The following is a 20,189-nucleotide window of genomic DNA, read 5'->3' as shown; positions in this document are numbered from 1 at the left end:
TGCAGTATCTGGCATTAAAGGGTAGCCATGAGATCTGTTAGACAAACACTATCATTTGTGCAAAGATCCTAAACTATGATCAATCATCAATTACAATCATGCTATTATACTGTAGTAACAGTCTGCAGCATCTAGTGTTAAAGGGTAGCCATGAGATCTGTTAGACAAACAGTATCATTTGTGCAAAGGTCCTAAACTATGATCAGTCATCAATTACAATCAAGCTATTATACTGTAGTAACAGTCTGCAGCATCTAGTGTTAAAGGGTAGCCATGAGATCTGTTAGACAAACAGTATCATTTGTGCAAAGGTCCTAAGCTATGATCAATCATCAATTACTATCAAGCTATTATACTGTAGAAACAGTCTGCAGCATCTAGTGTTAAATGGTTGCCATGAGATCTATCAGACAAACAATACCATTTGTGCAAGGGTCCTAAACTATGGTCAGTTATCAATTACTATCAAACTAATAAAATATAGTAACATTCTGCAGTATTTTATAATCGTTAAAGGGTAGTACTTATCATTAAATAGTAGCCATGAGATCGGTCAGACAAATAATAACATTTGTCCAAGGGACCCCAAATATGAGTACCGGTAAGTAAACAATTTGCAGTATACTGTATGGCAGCCTTATGAATTGTCAGACAAACAATATCATTAGTGGAATGGTCCTCAGACATCATCAATAATTAATTCCCATCAAATTATTAAAGTATAGTAACAAAGTTGCAGTATTAAGCAATTAATTATAGTCATAAAACCTGTCAGACAAACAGTATCTGGTATGACAGGCCTCACATGATCAGACAGGGTCTGCTTTATGTTTATATTATTGAAAATTATTGCATTATTTCTTAATATTTGTCATTTAAAAAGAAAATAGTTTACAATCAAGTTAAGCCCTCTCCAATCAGTGAGATAAATGATTGTTCAAAGTCATCAAATTTTTAAAAGTACAATCTCAGATTTGCTCCTATTAACCTTAAATGGTAGCCATCAGATCTAAAAGACGGGTGTCAGACGTTTCACCCCCAAGACTGTTCCTCCCAAGACTTTTCCTCCCAAGACTTTTCACCCCCAATTTGGGGGTGAAAAGTCTGGTGTTTTATAGCATATGAAGACTTTTCACCCCCTATTTGTTTTTATTATTAAATATTTTTTTGGAGGGGAGGGGGTTGTATAGTTATGAATAATTTCATTAGTTAATACATTAAAAAAAATATTTTATAATGTTTGTTAGTAGAGATGACCATAAACTTTGTTTGATGTTCAGTGATTGAAAAAAAATAAAAGTACTTTTGATAATAATAACTACAAAGTGAAATATTTTATTGATGTTAAAATTAGCCTTGTTGTTCAAGGTTTGAAAGTTTGCTATCAATTAACAGTGTTGTGACATAAAAAAAAATACATTGCTAAAAGCCGCTATCAAATAATTTACATCATAGTATAGAAATATATAAATATACGCAAATTTTGTACAATAAATTATCAATGGTAAAAAATAAGATTGAATAAGTAATGACCCATTTGTCTTGTTTGTTGTATTGTGAGAAAATAAATTATATAAGTCAATCAAGTGTTAGAAGATTAATGATTTGGATGATTAAAACAAAGTTTGGGGATTTTCGGACTTTCATTAATTTTGTCCAAATATTATGCTGATTTTGTATAGGAAATAAGCAATATATCTATTGTGGAAAAAATGTTATATTAAAATTGTTTATATCGCACATCGTTTGTTGTCGACAACTTAATTGTTAGTTTTTGTTATCCTTTATAGGCAAGTGATGCAAGATAAATTAAGTCTATCAACCGTTAATTAATTGGCAGCATTCTCTTGCATGTTTTAGTATATTTTGTCCTTAAAATGATAAACTGTACATGTTCAAGTTATATCAATAAATTGAAATAATAAAAATTCTTGATTATCTAATAAGTCGAAATAGTTTGATGAATCTTGTTACATAATAGCAAAAAATAATTTCAAGAAAGCAAGAAATACATTTGTGAAAGACAACAAGAGATCACAGAGTGATCTTGGCGCCCACCAATGTGCCATTTTTGAGTGTTCCAAATTTCAAGACTTATTGACTAGCTCAAGGTCAAATTCCATTTCAGTACACAACACTGTGCATGTGGTCCATGCATGTGGTCCAGATTTGAAAGCTGTAGCTTGAGAAATGTGAAAGTAGGCCACTAGATCAATTTCAAGGACAAAGTTCTTTGTACACAAAACTATGCATGTACATCAAACTTGAAGGCTGTAGTTTGAGAAATTTGAAAGTAGGTCACTAGGTCAATCTTAAGGTCAAATTTTTTTTTGGTACACAAAACTAGGCAAGTGGTCCAAATTTGAAGGCTGTAGCTTGAGAAATGTGAAAGTAGGTCACCAGGTTAAAATCAAGGTCAAATTTCATTTCAGAACACAAATCTATGCATGTGGTCCAAATTTGAAGCCTGTACCTTCAAAAATGTGAAAGTAGGTCACCAGGTCAATGTCAAGGTCAAAGTTTGTTTCGGTACACAATCCTATGCATGTGGTCCAATTTTGAAGCCTGTACCTTCAAAAATGTGAAAGTAGGTCACTAGGTCAATGTCAATGTCAAAGTTTGTTTTGGTACACAAAACTATGTATGTGGTCCAAATTTGAAGGCTGTAGCTTGAGAAATGTGAAAGTAGGTCACTAGGTCAAAATCAAGGTCAAATTTCATTTTGGAACACGAAACTATGCATGTGGTCCAAATTTGAAGCCTGTACCTTCAAAAATGTGAAAGTAGGTCACTAGGTCAATGTCAAGGTCAAAGTTTTTTTCGGGGCACAAAACTATGCATGTGATCCAAATTTGAAGGCTGTAGCTACAGAAATGTGAAAGTAGGTCACTAGGTCAAAATCAAGGTCAACTCATGTCAAAGTTCATCTTGCCACTCAAAACCATACATGTGGTCCAAATTTGAATGTTGTAGGTTATTGACAAGAATATTTTAAAAGCTTTTCCCTATATAAGTCTATATGAACCATGTGACCCCAGGGTGGGGCCATATTTGACAATTATTATCAAACTTGATATGCTAATATTAACAATTCTCAACGATTACTCTCTTATAGTAGATTCAAACATTCCTTTAATCTTGAAAAATACTTAAATATAATTGAAGAAAAAAATTTCGAATTGCTCTTAGTAGATTTAGATTATCATAACATAATTTTGAAATAGTAAGAGGTAGATATAACAACACGGATCAAAATGATATAAAATGTAAATTTTGTAATCTTAGTTCATAGAAAATGAGTATCACTTTCTTCTTGTATGTCCGTTGTATAAAGAATTATGAAGAAAATGTTTAAAACCATATCACTGTAGATGGCCCACTCTGTAAATCTGATGTCTACGGAAAATAGGAAGGAATTATTGAATCTGTCAAAATTCATTTATTTTGCAAATAAACTTAGACAAGATATTGAAAGTTAGTTTCATTTTTGAAGCAACATCATTTTTGAGTGAGTATAATTTTGTTTGTTTTTTGATTTCCATAAGATCAGTCAAGGTTTAGATTAATTAAAGTTTAATATACTGTATGTTAGCCAGTTAATCCATTTATATTTTAACACTTATTCTTGTCAATCAAAAGGTGTTGATTAAATCACAACACCTATGAAGAGTTTAAAATATTGACAATTTCTGTCAATCAAAAGGTGTTGATTGAGCACAATACCTATGAAGAGTTTAAAATATTGACCTACAATGAAATGAATGACTTTCAAATTGTAATATTAGTTTATTTATTTATTTATTTCAGTCTCATCAGCATACATAAATAACATCACAGTACATACATGTATTACATATAATAACATTAAACATATCGAATGCTGCCACTCAATACTGAGTTACCTGAGACTATATATCTTGTTAAATATATAAAAATATATCATAAAAATAAATTCCACATCATATTGCACTTATAAATAACCATATTACATGTTATCACAATTGGGCTATCATTATGATACTAAAGGATAAACATATACCCTCTAATTCTAACCCCTAGTTAATATTTACATCTACTATTGTAATCTAAATCTACTCATATTTTTCATAATTATATTACATAATTAAAACTTGAATCCATTTGAATAACATAGAAAACAAAATTAATCATTAAAAAGTCTCAACAAATTTACATTTAAAAAGATCAATTAAGTTGACTACATATATGATACCCTAAATTCAGTGTATATTTTGTAGAATTATGGTCCGTAAAGTAACAAATTATCTTCATAAATGCCCTAACAACCTATACAAAATATTTAAAAAAGATTTTAAATATCAAATAACAAAATATTTCACGATATTTTCAGTATATTAAAAATTAGGGGTGAAAAGTCTAGGGTTTGTAAAATCGGGGGTGAAAAGTCTTGGGAGGAAATGTCTTGGGGGTGAAATGTCTAGGGGAGGAAAAGTCTTGGGGGTGAAACGTCTGGAATTCCTAAAAGACCAGCAAGGAATCTCAAATATGGTAAATCTGTCTAATGGACAAATATTTTAAGATTCTCATACCTTTAAGAAAGAACTGTTCTGATTTAGACTTGAAGTAGTGTCTTTTGTTTCTTTCTGACTTTGTTGTTTTATTTTCAAGACGAGATGGAAACTTTGCACCATTAGATTTTAAGAAGTTCACTAAGTCACAGTACTCAGTATGATCCATGATAGCAGTTATGCTTACACCTTTGACATTATGTGTCACATCACTATTTATATGTAATATAGTTAATGAAAACTTTTAAAATAATCCAAATCACTCTTGTGCAGTTTGTATGTTAAAACATAAAAATATGGTTAACACTACCACGGGATCCACAGACAAGAATTTATAAGGATGCATAATATGCAAGTCACATGACACGTAATGGCATTTTGATTGGTTATTTGCACTAATCTGGTGCAAAGACAATAGCATATGATGACCTGTCATTAAATCACACCTTTTTTCAAAGAGCTCTTGTCATTTCCTCTTTGATGGGGTATTGTCAAAACACTATCATTTTTAAAGACAAGTTGTCATTAATTTTCTGATGCTGCAATACACTTCTAAAAAAATCTACAAAAAAAACCATTCAGTACTTTTCTTGTTTAAGTAGGAAGCATTCTACCAAATAAAATTTAGAAAAGAATGAGAAAAAGGGTTAACTTTAAAATATTCATAATTTTAATTACCTTGAACCACAATTATCATTTAAGCCTAATTCTTAATAATCTTTTCAGTAAAACTGTTATACATAAACTGTAATGAATGGTTAACTTACGATTTCTGAATATTAAACTCTGAGAGACATTCTCATCCCCGTACAACTATGGACATTTCTAATTCAAATATTTTTTCAACAACAACATCTTACTATGTTCCTACTTATTAAATGGTCCATAATAAATACTAGTTGAATAGTTTCATGAAATTCTACCTGCTAGTTACTGAGGATGGCTGCGGACGGACGGATGGACAGATGGACTCACTTAATGAAAAAATATTCAAAAAGAAAAATTCCGACCTACCTACCCTAATTTTTTTTTCAGCATGTTACCAGAACAAAGAATTTTTTTAGGCCTAAAAATGCCACAAACTTTTATGAATTTCACAGAAATGTCTTTATTTAAGTTAAAGGTCAATGAACATCTGATTAATTTTTACCTGAATTTCAAATTGTTTTTAACATTCTTGAGGCCCAAGTATGATTTTATTATGATAAATTTATTATCAGCTAGGTCAGACATTTCATGGGAAGAGTTTACCATTTTAAGTTTCATTTCTTACATTCATGATTTAACTTCCAGTAAACTATGTGCGCTAAGCCCTTTTCATGCTGGACACAACTGATTCTGCCTTTGCCACCAGTGTAGATCATGATCGAGCCAAAATTAAAAATACATGTATAAAAAAAAAAATCCAAAAAAAAAAATTTTCCGACCTACCTACCCTAATTTTTTTTAGCATGTTAACGGAAACAAAGAATTTTTTTTTTAGGCCTTAGCCCCATTCAAATGAATGTACTTTCACTTTTGGAAAACAACTTGTATAATTTCTAATCGGCACACTTTTAATTCTTGAAAATCATGCAGTATTTTAAATACCCTCTATGTAACATGGTAAGATGAAAAGTGAACACAAGCATTTCAATTTTTTGGAAATCCTGAAACAAGGCTTTGCAAGAGTTATCTTTCCTGTGGTTATTGCTACTTTTATGAAACATACATAGATTTGTCTTATTTTTACAGAAGAAATATTCTGTAAGAAATGATCATATATCTGCTGGTAAAAGTATTATCCCACCATCAAAAAAAAACCCCAAAAAACAAAGAATTAAATTGTAGAGATAGACCCTAAAATGTTCGAGTGTATATCAAAATCCCCTCCGCTGAAAAATGACAGGGTGTTACAAAATCCCCTTCACACTTTTGAAGGGGGTATCATAATCCCCTCTGTGATTTTTACAGGGCTATCATAATCCCCTTCATAAAAATGTTAGGGCTATCATAATCCCCTTCATGAAAATTACAGGGCTATCAAAATCCCCCTGATTGAAATCCCCTCTTTGGGGAATTGTGTGGTTTCTATTTTCATAAAGTTATAATAACCAGCATTATAGATATATAGATATATGAAAGATAAGCAGTACAATACAACTATGACAACAAATCAGTTTCTATTCATTTTAATTGGTCACTAAAAAATAAATAAAATACAACAAGTATAACAGTTATTTCATGTCATTATTATCTCATTTATAACATTAGCACAAGAGTTCTTAAGTAAACTAAAGCACATTTTCCTGTGTCTGCTTTACTATAAACTGTTATATAACACTTAGTTAATTCTAATAAATTGTCCCATAGCATTAAGAAATTCCTGAATATTCTTTTGGCCATTGGCATACTGTTGACAAAGAGTCTTCAGTCTCTGCTGGTGTGCTTTTGTTGATTTCTTCACTCTTTTCTTGGGCGGTTCTCCACGCTCACACCTCAAGATGTCGGCTTCAACCATTGTTGCATCCTTATTCAAACAGCTTACTACTGTCCAGAGTGATGGATTTGAATGACCTACAAGATGTTTGAAACTATGGTTCCACGACTCGCACTGGTTGTTTGTTCTGTCTCTGTCCTGAAGCGTAGCTTCATGTACATTCCATACTGTTGGGCAGAATCTTGGAGACGTCTTGCGTAGTCTTAAGTTTCCATGTGGTGCCACCACAGATCTGAAGTTACCATTAACATAATTAGCATCAAAGTAATCGACAAGACAGGTCATGTTCTCAGGTGCTTCCTCGCGTAGAACTTCCATACCATTGGCAACGTCAGCAGTCGGTAAGAACGCCAGACTGTCCAACTTCCCACAGAATGTTTTGACTCCCTCGTCAGAGTTGTAGGCTGCCTGAAGACCTTCTGCCTGGACACGCCACCATGTAGCCTGAGTCAGGTGATAGAAGCATCCCTGAAAGTAGAAAATTACACAATGCATTAATGATAGACTGTTACATGTGTTTTCAACTTGTGATAATAAAGAGAAGTTTTACAAATATACATACACATAAACATCAAAATTCACTCACCAATAAATCAGTGACAAGTGCACCCTTGCAAGACTTGGCTATTCTTTGAGAGCATTCCCATCTTATTGTGGATTTTGACTGACTCTTCTTTGTGTATGCAAAGCCAGCATTAAGGAGTTTACGAGAACCTTTATTACTTTGAATGACTTCCATTATGAAAGAACATACAATGATGTGATGTCCTTCTTGCATTTTCTTATATTTTATACCCAAAATTATACAAATTAGATTTTTGAGTAAAAAAAAACTGTTAAAATAGAATGGTGGGAGTAACAAATAAGATAAAACAAATCAAAGAATATATTTTTCTATTACAGTAATTATCAGAGTAGATCTGAAGCAATTTTCCTAATTAAATAATGAACAGCATTAATTGAAATACAAATACCAATTAAACGCTGTTATTAACTGGCAAACTGTGAAAGTAAAGATTGTAAATTGTTATACATGATAAAGAAACATGCCTTATAAATAACTTGATAACACACAAAAAATTAAAAAGAATATTAACACTTTCAATAAATAGTTAACACCCTAGTACAACATCAAAGTCAATTAATCTCTGTTCTTTTACTCATTGTTCTTACACAAGGGTAGTTAAATAATTGTGTCTGAAAAAATGTCAAACTGTTACAAATATTTTAATTTGAAAGAGGGGATTTTGATAGCCCTGTAATTTTCATGTAGGGGATTATGATAGCCCTAACATTTTTATGAAGGGGATTATGATAGCCCTGTAAAAATCACAGAGGGGATTATGATACCCCCTTCAAAAGAGTGAAGGGGATTTTGTAACACCCTGTCATTTTTCAGTGGAGGGGATTTTGATCAAGGGGATTTTGATTGTCTCCCAAAATGTTCAATGATAGTAATATATTAAATAAAATCTAGAAATTGATTTCCAAGTCCTTGGAATAACCAAAAATGATTTCACAAATGTGAAGTTTATGATAGTTTTGTTAATATCAATAACAGAAGTTTTAATATTTAATTTAAAGTTGTGATCCACAAAGAATGACAACTCTTGCCTTGGGCTAGTACTTATAAGCAGAGATATCTATTAGTTTACTTCCCTTGCAATTACACAATTGAATGGAAAATGAAAATTGTTTTAGGCACAATATCATACTTTTTTGCACAACACAAACATTAAGGATTTATTCATTTGTGTTTGATTTACCCCTCAAAACATGGTTCCTATGATTTTGTCAACTTGCACATGGTAAAAAATTAACAAACCAATAATAAAATGAAGTACCAATAAGTAACTAATAGTGCAGATAATACAGTTTTACTTGTATCAAATTGTCACAATAGAAGCACTTTTGTAATACAGAACACCTGGTAGGATTAGTAAAGGTGCAATTATATTGATCTCTATTTCCTATGCCTATAAATTGCCTATCTACCTACCCAACTTTAAAAAGTAGGGTCGGGAGACAGCAAACAATAACTTTTTTAAATGTGGCCTCAGCCTGCACACCCTTGAAGTCTGATCGATATCAGCATTGTTTGCCATCAGTCAGTATGGTTTGGTTAAGTACCCCTTTTAACAGTTAATGGTACTGTCCAAATTGGAAGATGGACAAGTCCATTATTGAAATTTAGCCTGGAAAGTGTTAGACGCCCCATGCAAGTGTACTTGTAACCTCCTTACCCTAGGTAATATAAGCTATAAATCAAGATTTTATATAGTACTTATTTTGTTCAACCATCTATTATGCTAAACCTAGTCTTTTTTATAATTTTATATCTATGAACTCTGATAACATAAGCTTTACTACTGTCTTTCATACATATATGTCTTCCCTGTCATACCATATTATTTACCAATGGAAATAAGAGATGGTTTCTATCTCATTTTTTTTTTGTGTGCCATTCTTTTTGTTATAATATACTAGCTAGTATACGACACAACTTTATTAACATGCAAACTTGTTCCTTGTTATATGTATGCTGTATATATTGCCATGTATATGTATATTTTACACAGAAATAAATGTATCTATCTAAAAAAACAATTTATTAATAAGTATTTTCCATTCTAAAACATTAAATAAAGGCTGTTTTATATACTGGCAATAGGACAAAATGTCCTACTTACAATCATACAATGGAGCAAATTTTTCAAAGCGTGAGAAAATGCTCCAAATTCGTTAAATCGTGATCAAACCTTGAATTCGTGAGAATCACGATTCAAGCGTCTGACTTGACAGGTATGATTGGGTGGGGAAGGGGTTGCAAATGTCCCAAGGGAGGCTAAAGTCCTTCACTAAAAAAGAACATAATTGGAGCATCTTTTAATTGGCAGAAATAGCCCTGATACAATTTATTACCTGTCAATAAATCACACCTGCAAGTCCCTTTTTAATATCTTTGGGTATTAGCAAAAGCTTTGATCTGTTTCCGGTCTGAAATGTAAACAGACGGAAGTAAATATTCTGTTACAAAACTGCAAATTTCTGTTATTAAACGCACAAGATAATCACGGACACTGATACCAATCATTAACATTATACTAGTGCTAACCACGAACGTTGAGTTTGGTGCTCTACATCATCACGCTGTCTGGCTACGACGACTAGAAGATTCGCCCCACCCAGCTGTATCTGCATGCTTTTCCTCCGTTGTATAAATTACTAAATTTTTAATCTATATGATCATATTGGATCTGCTAGGTGTGTTGAGATTGTTTACCTGTAGAGTGTGTCTACTATCTTTCTTTCTTTCACTTCTTGTCTAATATATATTGAATTAGAAACATATTGTCATTATAAGCGGCTGTGCCGTACATACACCAACACACAAAACATATATTTACACAGCGGCTGTGCCGCATATATATGATGTATAATAAAGTTGCACGAAAAGGTCCGGGTCGATATTTTCTTGATATTTCAAGAATTGTTGGTTCTACATTAGACCCAAAAGAGGAACATCATGTCCGGTATAGTGTGTCAAGGCATATTTGTACTATAAAGGGTAAAACTGTAAACCTCATACAAAATTTAAATTTGAGGAAGATAGCGTCTGAGATAGGAAAAACCCTTGGTAACGTAACACGTGTCACACCATTGGCGTCTGGCAGTTTGCTGTTAGAGTTTAAAAGTGCGGAAGCACTGACTATGGCCTTAAACCTCTCTAATGTTTATATTGGAGGGTTTTTTTGTGATATTCAACTGCCGTCTTCAGTTCCGACATTTGATATTGTAATACATGGGGTGCCGGTTTCTGAAAATGCTTCAGATTTTGTCAAACAATTAGAATTTGACACATCTAGAGGAGCTATTGTACTCAGAGCTCAACATTTAAAAACCAAATATGGTAAAGATTTTGGGGCTATCAAAATTACATTTTGTGGTGCGTGTCCCCTACAACTTAGGGTAAAAGATACAAATATAGTGTATCTAACTGAAACTTATATACAGCCCCCAACTCGCTGTTTTAACTGCCAGGACTATGGCCATACGGCCAGCGGCTGTAAAAGACACCCCCGTTGTTGCCGATGCTCCGGGCAACATAGAACCGACTCCTGTAGTTCACCGTATATCAAATGCATAAACTGCGGAGATGATCATGCGGCGGCCTACAGGGGTTGTGTTCAATACACAAAAGCTACGGCTATTACAGCCATATCAAAAAATAGGAAAGTTTCTTGGGGTAGAGCAGAAGTCATTTTAGCGGAAGAACTTGCAATTATTGAACAAGTAAATTTAGCCCGGGGTCCGGGGGCTGACCCCTCCCCCACCTGTTCACCAATTAGGAAACAGGGGGAGCAAATGGCACACCGGTTACAGAGCAGTCAAACAGTAAATGACCTGTATAGCAGCAGTGTGCGGGGGAGAGCTGGGTCCCCGGAAGCCAGGGATTCGAACCAGTCCGAAGTTTTACAAAATAATTCTCATGGTAATATACATGATACCGCACAAAAAGCATCTACCCCAATGGGACCTAAATGTACAAATGAAAACCAGGTTCAAAATATATTAGAAATCTCAATTCCAAAAACAATAACAACAAATAAGAATATAGAGATAAATAGTGAAGTCCCATTTGAGGTACCGGACTCTCCGTCAGTCTCTATGGGATCTAAGGATACCACCGTCAGTGACGACGGAGGGTTCGACATCACAGATGAGGACTCAATAGTTTCCTTACACTCCTCACTTTTTAACTCTAGCACCTCTCCTCAAAAAAAAAGAGTAAAGCTAAAACAGAAAATTATAGTAATTTATCAATTTCTGGTTTGGTGGCTATTGAAGAAACTCCAACAAAGATGGAGTCTATAGTAGTTGACAGATCTGCACAAACTTCACCCCTATCTGGTCAAAAAAAATCTGTCCATTTCCAAATTCAACATCAAGACTAGAGATGACACAAGGTTTTTCTATTTTTATACCTACTGGCGTAGTTCTTGACCGCACAAGTGACATGACCCAGTTTAGAAACTGACCTAGATATCATCAAGGTGAACATTCAGACCAATTTTCATGAAGATCCATTGAAAAATATGGCCTCTAGAGAGGTCAAAAGATTTTTCTAATTTTAGACCTACTGACCTAGTTTTTGACCGCAGTTGACCCAATTTCAAATTTGACCTAGATATCATCAAGATGAACATTCAGAACAACTTTCATACAGATCCCATGAAAACTATGGCCTCTATAGAGGTCAAAAGGTTTTTTATTATTTGACCTACTGACCTAGTTTTTGATGGCACGTGGCCCAGTTTCAAGACTAACCTAGATATCATCAAGGTGAACATTCTGACCAATTTTCATGAAGATCCATTCAAAGGTATGGCCTCTAGAGAGGTCACAAGGGTTTTCTATTTTAAGACCTACTGACCTAGTTTTTGATTGCAGTTGACCCAGTTTCAAACTTGACCTATATATCATCAAGATAAACATTCAGACCAACTTTCATACAGATCCCATGAACCATATGGCCTCTAGAGAGGTTACAAGGTTTTTTCATTATTTGACCTACTGACCTACTTTTTGAAAGCACGTGACCCACTTTCTAATCTGACCTAGATATCATCAAAATGAACATTCTAACAAATTTTTATGAAGATCCATTCACAATTGTGGCCTCTAGAGAGGTCACAAGGTTTTTCTATTTTTAGACCTTCTGGCCTAGTTTTTGATCACACATGACCCAGTTTCGAACTAGACCTAGATATCATCAATATGAACATTCAGACCAACTTTCATACAGATCCCATGAAAAATATGGCCTTTAGAGAGGTCACAAGGTTTTTCTATTATTTGACCTCCTGACCTAGTTTTTGATGGCACATGACCCAGTTTCGAAGCTGACCTAGATATCATCAAGGTGAACATTCTGACCAATTTTCATGAAGATCATGTGAAATATTTGGCCTCTAGAGAGGTCACAAGGTTTTTCTATTTTTAGACCTACTGACCTAGTTTTTGACCGCACGTGACCCAGTTTCTAGCTTGACCTTGATACCATCAAGGTGAACATTCTAACCAATTTTCATGAAGATCTTATGAAAAATATGGCCTATAGAGAGGTCACAAGGTTTTTCTATTTTTAGACCTACTGACCTAGTTTTTGACGGCACGTGACCCAGTTTCGAACTTGACCTAGATATCATCAAGGTGAACGTTCTAACTAATTTTCATGAAGATCCATTGAAAAATATGGCCTCTAGAGAGGTCACAAGGTTTTTCTATTTTTAGACCTCCTGACCTAGTTTTTGACGGCACATGACCCAGTTTCGAACTTGACCTAGATATCATCAAGGTGAACATTCTGACCAATTTTCATGAAGATCTTGTGAAATATATGACCTCTAGAGAGGTCACAAGGTTTTTCTATTTTTAGATCTACTGACCTAGTTTTTGACCGCACGTGACCCAGTTTCAAACTTGACCTAGATATCATCAAGGTGAACATTCTGACCAATTTTCATGAAGATCTTATGAAAAATATGGCCTCTAGAGAGGTCACAAGGTTTTTCTATTTTTAGACCTACTGACCTAGTTTTTGACCGCACGTGACCCAGTTTCGAACTTGTCCTAGATATCATCAAGGTGAACATTCTGACCAACTTTCATAAAGATCCCATGAAAAATGTGACCTCTAGAGTGGTCACAAGCAAAAGTTTACGCACTAACGGACGCACGGACGGACGCACGGACGGACGACGGACGACGGACGCTGCGCGATCACAAAAGCTCACTTTGTGACAGGTGAGCTAAAGAAGTAAAACATACTACCATTGACGATTTGACTAAAATCATCAAAAACATCATAGCAAGCAAAGCTAGACCGGCAAAAAATAAGTTACATTTTTTTATTCAAAATAAATTAATCAGTGGTTTGGATTTAGAATCAAATAAGGAAGAGGTGCTAGACAGAAAAATCACCAAAAAAAACATATTTAGAGCAACATCTACCCGGGGCACGGCCATGATCGGTGGGGGATGTAATATTCCTAGCACCCCTAGAAAACTAAAATGTGGCAGACAGCAAATTACTAAACTGATCAAGTCTCCATTCATTAAAACAATATTAAGTAATAAAGTAGGGGGAGGTAATATCAACCATGTCTAAGTCTTTAGAACTTATTAGTTTTAATATACAAGGTTTGACTAGTGTCAAACATACAGAATTAAAACTTTTTCTAGAAAATAACCATCATATTGATATAATATGTGTCCAGGAAACAAAATTTACTAGTAATTGTATTAGGACTATTCCTGGATACTACTCAGAATTTAAGCATTATTCCAATCCAAAAACAGGAAAAGGGGTTATTGCTGGGGGACTAGCAATATATATTAAGCACGGAATTAACTATGAGGTGGTCACTGTAGACAGCCCCAGGGACAAAGATGGGGAGGTGGTCTATGAAATTCAATTGATAAAAATATATACATTAGGATCTCCTCTATTCCTGGTCAATTTATATGCAAGGGGAGGTAACCTGGAATCACTGAACAAGATAACAGAACATCTTGTTCAAGATAACAATCTACAAGACTGTGTGATAACAGGTGACTTTAATGCTTATCATGAAAACTGGGGGTCAAATTATACAGATAAGAGGGGTAGGGATATTTGGAACTGGGCAGAAAAACATAGTTTGGTTATTATGAATGATGGTACTCCCACAAGGTTAGATAAAAGTAGAGGTATATTCTCCTGTATAGACCTCACTTTGGCCAGTCCCAAGATTTCGGCACAATTGGCATGGGGAGTAGTTAATGATAACATGGGATCAGACCACTTCCCCTTATATATGTCATTAAATACAAAAATACAAGAAAATATAGAACAGAAATATGGGACTAAATATAATTATGAAAAGGCAGATTGGTCTACTTTTCATCAGCTGTGTTTAGGTATTGAACCTGAGGATGTCTACAGTGATAATATTGACACCTTTACCACAAATTTAACTGAAAAGATACTGGACATGGCTGAGAAATCTATTCCTGTCACTACCTCTGGCCCAGGAAAGGGCAGGTCAGTCCCGTGGTGGAATGATGCCTGTAAAAATGTGGTACAGGAAAGAAAACAGGCAATAAATCAATTTAAAAGAAACCCTAGTCCTGATAATCTGGACAATTTGACTCAAGCAGAAAATAAAACAAAACAGGTCATCTTGGAAGCTAAAAAACAGAACTGGAAGGAATTCTGTGAAAATGTATCAACTAGTAAATGTAGTGCAAAAATATTTTGGCAAAAAATTAAAAGAATTAAAGGTATAGCTTCCAACCCTGTACCACTACTAAAACTAAACAACAACATTGCAAAAACTCCCCTTGAAAAGGCTCAGTTTCTGGTGACGCACTACAAACAGGTCTCAAGTGACTCAAATATGTTACCGGAAACCCTTCAATATCAGGCAGATTTTGAGTCACGTCACAGAAATACAGTATATGAGCCGGGGGAAAATGATACTCCTTTAAATCTACCTTTTACTCTTCAGGAATTAAAAGATAGTATTAATAAAAGGCGTGATTCTGCGGCGGGGCTGGATATCCTGTCCTATCAAATGTTTAAGCACCTGACCGATACTATATTGGAGTTATGGTTGTTATTATACAACAGGGTGTGGCAGGGGGGTGTGTACCCAGCGGTGTGGAGGGAGGCGTGTGTGATACCACTACATAAAAATGGAAAAGATAAAAACGACCCTAAGTCATATAGACCAATTAGCCTTACCTCCCACTCAGGGAAATTACTGGAGGGGATGGTAAAGGCTCGTTTAGATCACTTTCTGGAATCAAAAAATATCATAAACCCCTTTCAATCTGGCTTTAGAAAGGGAAGAAGCACTTTGGATCAGCTTGCGCGTTTGCAGCACAATGTGATCCAAGCCAAAAACAGATCACGTTCAGTGCTTGCAATATTTTTGGACTTAACTGCAGCTTTTGATTTAACGTGGCATTTTGGAGTACTATATAAACTTAAAGAATATGGTATCACAGGCGCCTGCTTCCAGTACTTAAGGTCCTTCCTTGAAGGCAGAAAAATTTCTGTTAGAGTAGATGGGGTACTTTCGGATCAAGAACCTCTTGAACGTGGAACTCCTCAAGGTTCGATCCTCTCACCGTTGCTCTTTTCTATTATAATCAACGGTCTCCCAGATACTCTAAACTCTGGGATGGTCATCAGCCAGTTCGCAGATGATTCTGGAACGTGGAAATCAGGGTCCAATTTGGTCAAACTAGCCCAGGATGCACAGGCAGGTTTGGACTCACTATGGGGATGGGCTAAAAACTGGGGATTTAAAATTTCAGAAACTAAAACAGTAGCTATTCTTTTTGGAAATAAAATACAGCACACTTTTAACGTTAATTTAGGCGGCACACCAATAAAATTTGTTAAAGTTGCTCGATTTTTAGGAGTACTACTGGATAAAAAACTCACATTCGAGCAACATATATTAGATTTGGTTAAACGGTGCCAGAAGGACTTAAATGTTATGCGAATGTTAAAAGGCACAGATTTCGGAACAGATAAAAATAGCCTTTTACTACTATATAAGTCCCTTATACGTTCAAAAATAGATTATGGTGCTCAAATCTATTCTGGTGCTAGCAATACTCTACTCAAAAAGCTTGATAGAGTCCAAAACAATGCCCTGAGGTTGGCCCTGGGTGCCCTCAGCTCCACCCCTGCACAGGATCTTGAGGTAGAGGCAGGAATACCTCCCCTGAAACTAAGAAGAATGGAACAAACATTAAAATATTGGACCAGAATCAAGGCCTCTAAAACTAATAACCCTGTACACACTTTATTAGGTACAGGTTACTTTGTTAAATCAAAGTACAAAAATTACAGTCTTCCATTTGGGGCTCATTCCCAGGAATTGGCTGAGAATTGTGGCCTAAGAGATGTAAAGGTTGCTGAACACAGACCCTCTGTGGTTCCGCCATGGACTCTCAAATTGCCAGATGTTGATATTTCATTAACAGAAAAAGTGAACAAATCTGATTTGCCGCAATTCGCAAATACAGAAACAAAAATCTATTTCGAAAAATATTCAGGTCATGTACCTATATATACAGATGGATCCAAATGTCCGAATTCAGGCAAGGTAGCTTCTGCTGTTGTAGTACCATCAATGAATTTCGAACAAATCGACAGATTAACTAATAATACATCCATCTATACAGCAGAACTCCTTGCCATTAAAAATGCTATGTGCTGGATTTTGGCCAATAAACCAAGCAAAGTGGCCATTTTTTCGGATTCACTATCATCACTGACCTCACTGAAATCAAATAATAGTCAGTCGAGGCCAGAACTGTTGTCAGAAATAATTAATTTATATAATGAGGGCCTGAACGCAGGCCTAGAGGTCACCATAGTATGGTGTCCAGCACACATAGGTATATCTGGCAATGAGAGAGCTGACTTGGCGGCCAAGGCGGGACTGGTGTTTGACAGCGTAACTAAACATATTGACCTCTCACCCACTGAAGTATACTCCAGGATTTGAACCTATATTCTGGCCAAATGGCAAGCAACTGTTTCTATAGGTGAACCGAAAAATAAACACATTAAGACTTCAGTGGGGCTCAGCCGTCCAATGATCTATTCACAAGTTAAGAAGGTGGACAAGACCATAACACGGCTGAGACTGGGCACAAACCTGTTGCCCGGTAGTATCGGGCAATATATCAGAAAGATTGAACCAGTTTGTGCCCAGTGTAGAGTGAAATATGATACTAAACATCTGTTACTGGACTGTGGTGAATTTGGCACCAATAGAGAAGCTTTAAAACAATCACTATCATTCTGTGGTCTCAATTATACAATAACAAGAGGGCCATGATGGCCCTATATCGCTCACCTGAGTAGAGTTGCTTGCTTGAACAAATTTCTTAGCTAAATCTTTAAGATCTAGGCCTTCTGGTTTATTTTTAGCAAATTTATGAAGATTTCCCTATGTACAATCAAGTAACCCCTGGGGCTGGGTCAATTTGACCCTGGGGGTCAAGATTTGAACAAATTTTGTAGAGGTCCACTAGGCAATGCTACATGTCAAATATCTAAGCTCTAGGCCTTCTGGTTTATTTTTAGAAAATTTTGAAGATTTTTCTATGTACAATCAACTAACCCCATGGGACGGGGTCAGTCTGATCCCGGGGGTCATGATTTGAACAAATTATGTAGAAGTCTAATAGGCAATGCTACATATCAAATATCTAAGATTTTCCTATATAAAATCAAGTGACCCCTGGGGCGTGGGTCAATTTTGACCCCGGGGGTCATGATTTGAACAAATTTTGTAGAGGTCCACTAGGCAATGCTACATGTCAAATATTTAAGCTCTAGGCCTTCTGGTTTATTTTTAGAAAATTTTGAAGATTTTTCTATGTACAATCAAGTAACCCCATGGGACGGGGTCAATTTGACCCCAGGGGTCATGATTTGAACAAATTTTGTAGAGGTCCACTAGGCAATGCTACATGTCAAATATCTAAGCTCTAGGCATTCTGGTTTATTTTTAGAAAATTTTGAAGATTTTTCTATGTACAATCAAGTAACCCCATGGGACGGGGTCAGTTTGACCCCGGGGGTCATGATTTGAATTTTTTTTGTAGAAGTCTATTAGGCAATGCTACATGTCAAATATCTAAGATCTAGGCCTATTGGTTTATATTTAGAAAATTTTTGAAGATTTTCCTGTATAAAATCAAGTGACCCCTGGGGCTGGGTCAATTTTGACCCCGGGGGGTCATGATTTGAACAAATGTTGTAGAGGTCCACTAGGCAATGCTACATGTCAAATATCTAAGCTCTAGGCCTTCTGGTTTATTTTTTAATTTTTTTTGAAGATTTTCCTATAGAAATCTATGTAAAATCAAGTGACCCCTGGGGCGGGGTCAATTTTTATCCTGGGGTCATGATTTGAACAACTTTAGTAGAGGTCCACTAGGCAATGCTACATGTCAAATAACTAAGCTCTAGGGCTTCTGGTTTCTGAGAAGAAGATTTTTTAAGATTTTCCTATGTAAAATCAAGTGACCCCTGGGGCGGGGTCAATTTTGACCCCGGGGTCATGATTTGAACAAACTTGGTAGAGGTCCACTAGGCAATGCTTCACACCAAATATCTAAGCTCTAGGGCTTCTGGTTTTTGAGAAGAAGATTTTTAAAGTTTTTCCTTTCGGTTGCCATGGCAACCAGAGTTCTGCATGAAATTCAATTCTTTGAACAATTTTTAAAGAAGACCATCCAAGGAACATCTCTGTGAAGTTTCATCAAAACTGGCCTGTTGGTTTAGGAGGAGATGTTGTTTAAAGGAAAGTGTGGACGGACGACGGACCGACGTACAACGGACGGACGGACGCCGGACGGTGAGAGATCACAATACCTCACCCTGAGTACTTTGTGCTCAGGTGAGCTAAAAAACATATTAGATCCACCAAAAATTAATAGAGTAGCTGTCTTTAAAGCATTAGAAAAATTTATTCTAGACTGTAGATTAACTGATAAAATCTAAAATAAACATTATTAAGGTTTTCTGCTTCCCACATGTGTTTCTTTTCATAACCTAAATATCAAATACAAAATAGTGTAAGGTTTATACTGGATTTTCATACTTGACAAAAGAAAGAAATGTATAATACACAATATAACCAAAAGATCTGGTTATATAAAGCATTGCATAATTCTATAATAACTTTATAGTGTAAAATAATATTAATAGTACATGTATAAGAAATTTAAATAATAATGAGGTTTATACTTGACAACATCAGAGTATAAACAAAATTTGTCAGTTTTGTAAGAAATACCTAATATTTCTATATAATCCCAAATAGGTTTTTTTTTGAGGGAGTGCGGACTTGCCGTACATCCCCATTGTATTTAATATAATGGTATAAGTAAAAATGAAAATTAAATAGTATAATACATATTAATAAGATTGTGTTAGATATTCATTATTTTACTTTGATAATATAGAACACAAAGTTGGGTAAGCAGTAAACACAGAATAATAACAATAACTGAACAGATATAGGGGTGCTAGTATATTCTATTCTATTCTATTCAATTTATAATAGATATCCATTGGATTATCA

At 35.0% G+C, this 20,189-nt stretch overlaps 1 protein-coding gene across 5 annotated transcripts in view; it reads right to left on the bottom strand.

The window, feature by feature from the left end:
- Positions 1-3,970: 3,970 nt before the first annotated feature.
- LOC123557308 (uncharacterized) overlaps positions 3,971-20,189 on the bottom strand; it is a 29,725-nt gene continuing 13,506 nt past the window's right edge. For 3 of the 5 annotated variants that reach the window (XM_053535591.1, XM_053535590.1, XM_053535592.1), the window contains exon 4: positions 3,971-7,494. In XM_053535591.1, the coding sequence (XP_053391566.1) occupies positions 6,871-7,494 (624 nt within the window). In that variant the 3' untranslated portion in view covers positions 3,971-6,870. Of the gene's footprint in view, positions 7,495-9,948; positions 10,024-20,189 lie in introns of all 5 variants that reach the window. The other 2 variants (XR_008369573.1, XR_008369574.1) reach the window with 1 other exon arrangement.

This window comes from Mercenaria mercenaria, unplaced genomic scaffold (assembly GCF_021730395.1).
Source record: "Mercenaria mercenaria strain notata unplaced genomic scaffold, MADL_Memer_1 contig_4939, whole genome shotgun sequence".
Taxonomy (NCBI): domain Eukaryota; kingdom Metazoa; phylum Mollusca; class Bivalvia; order Venerida; family Veneridae; genus Mercenaria; species Mercenaria mercenaria.
Note: the sequence above shows the minus strand (reverse complement) of the source record. Positions and strands in the feature narration are given on the sequence as shown.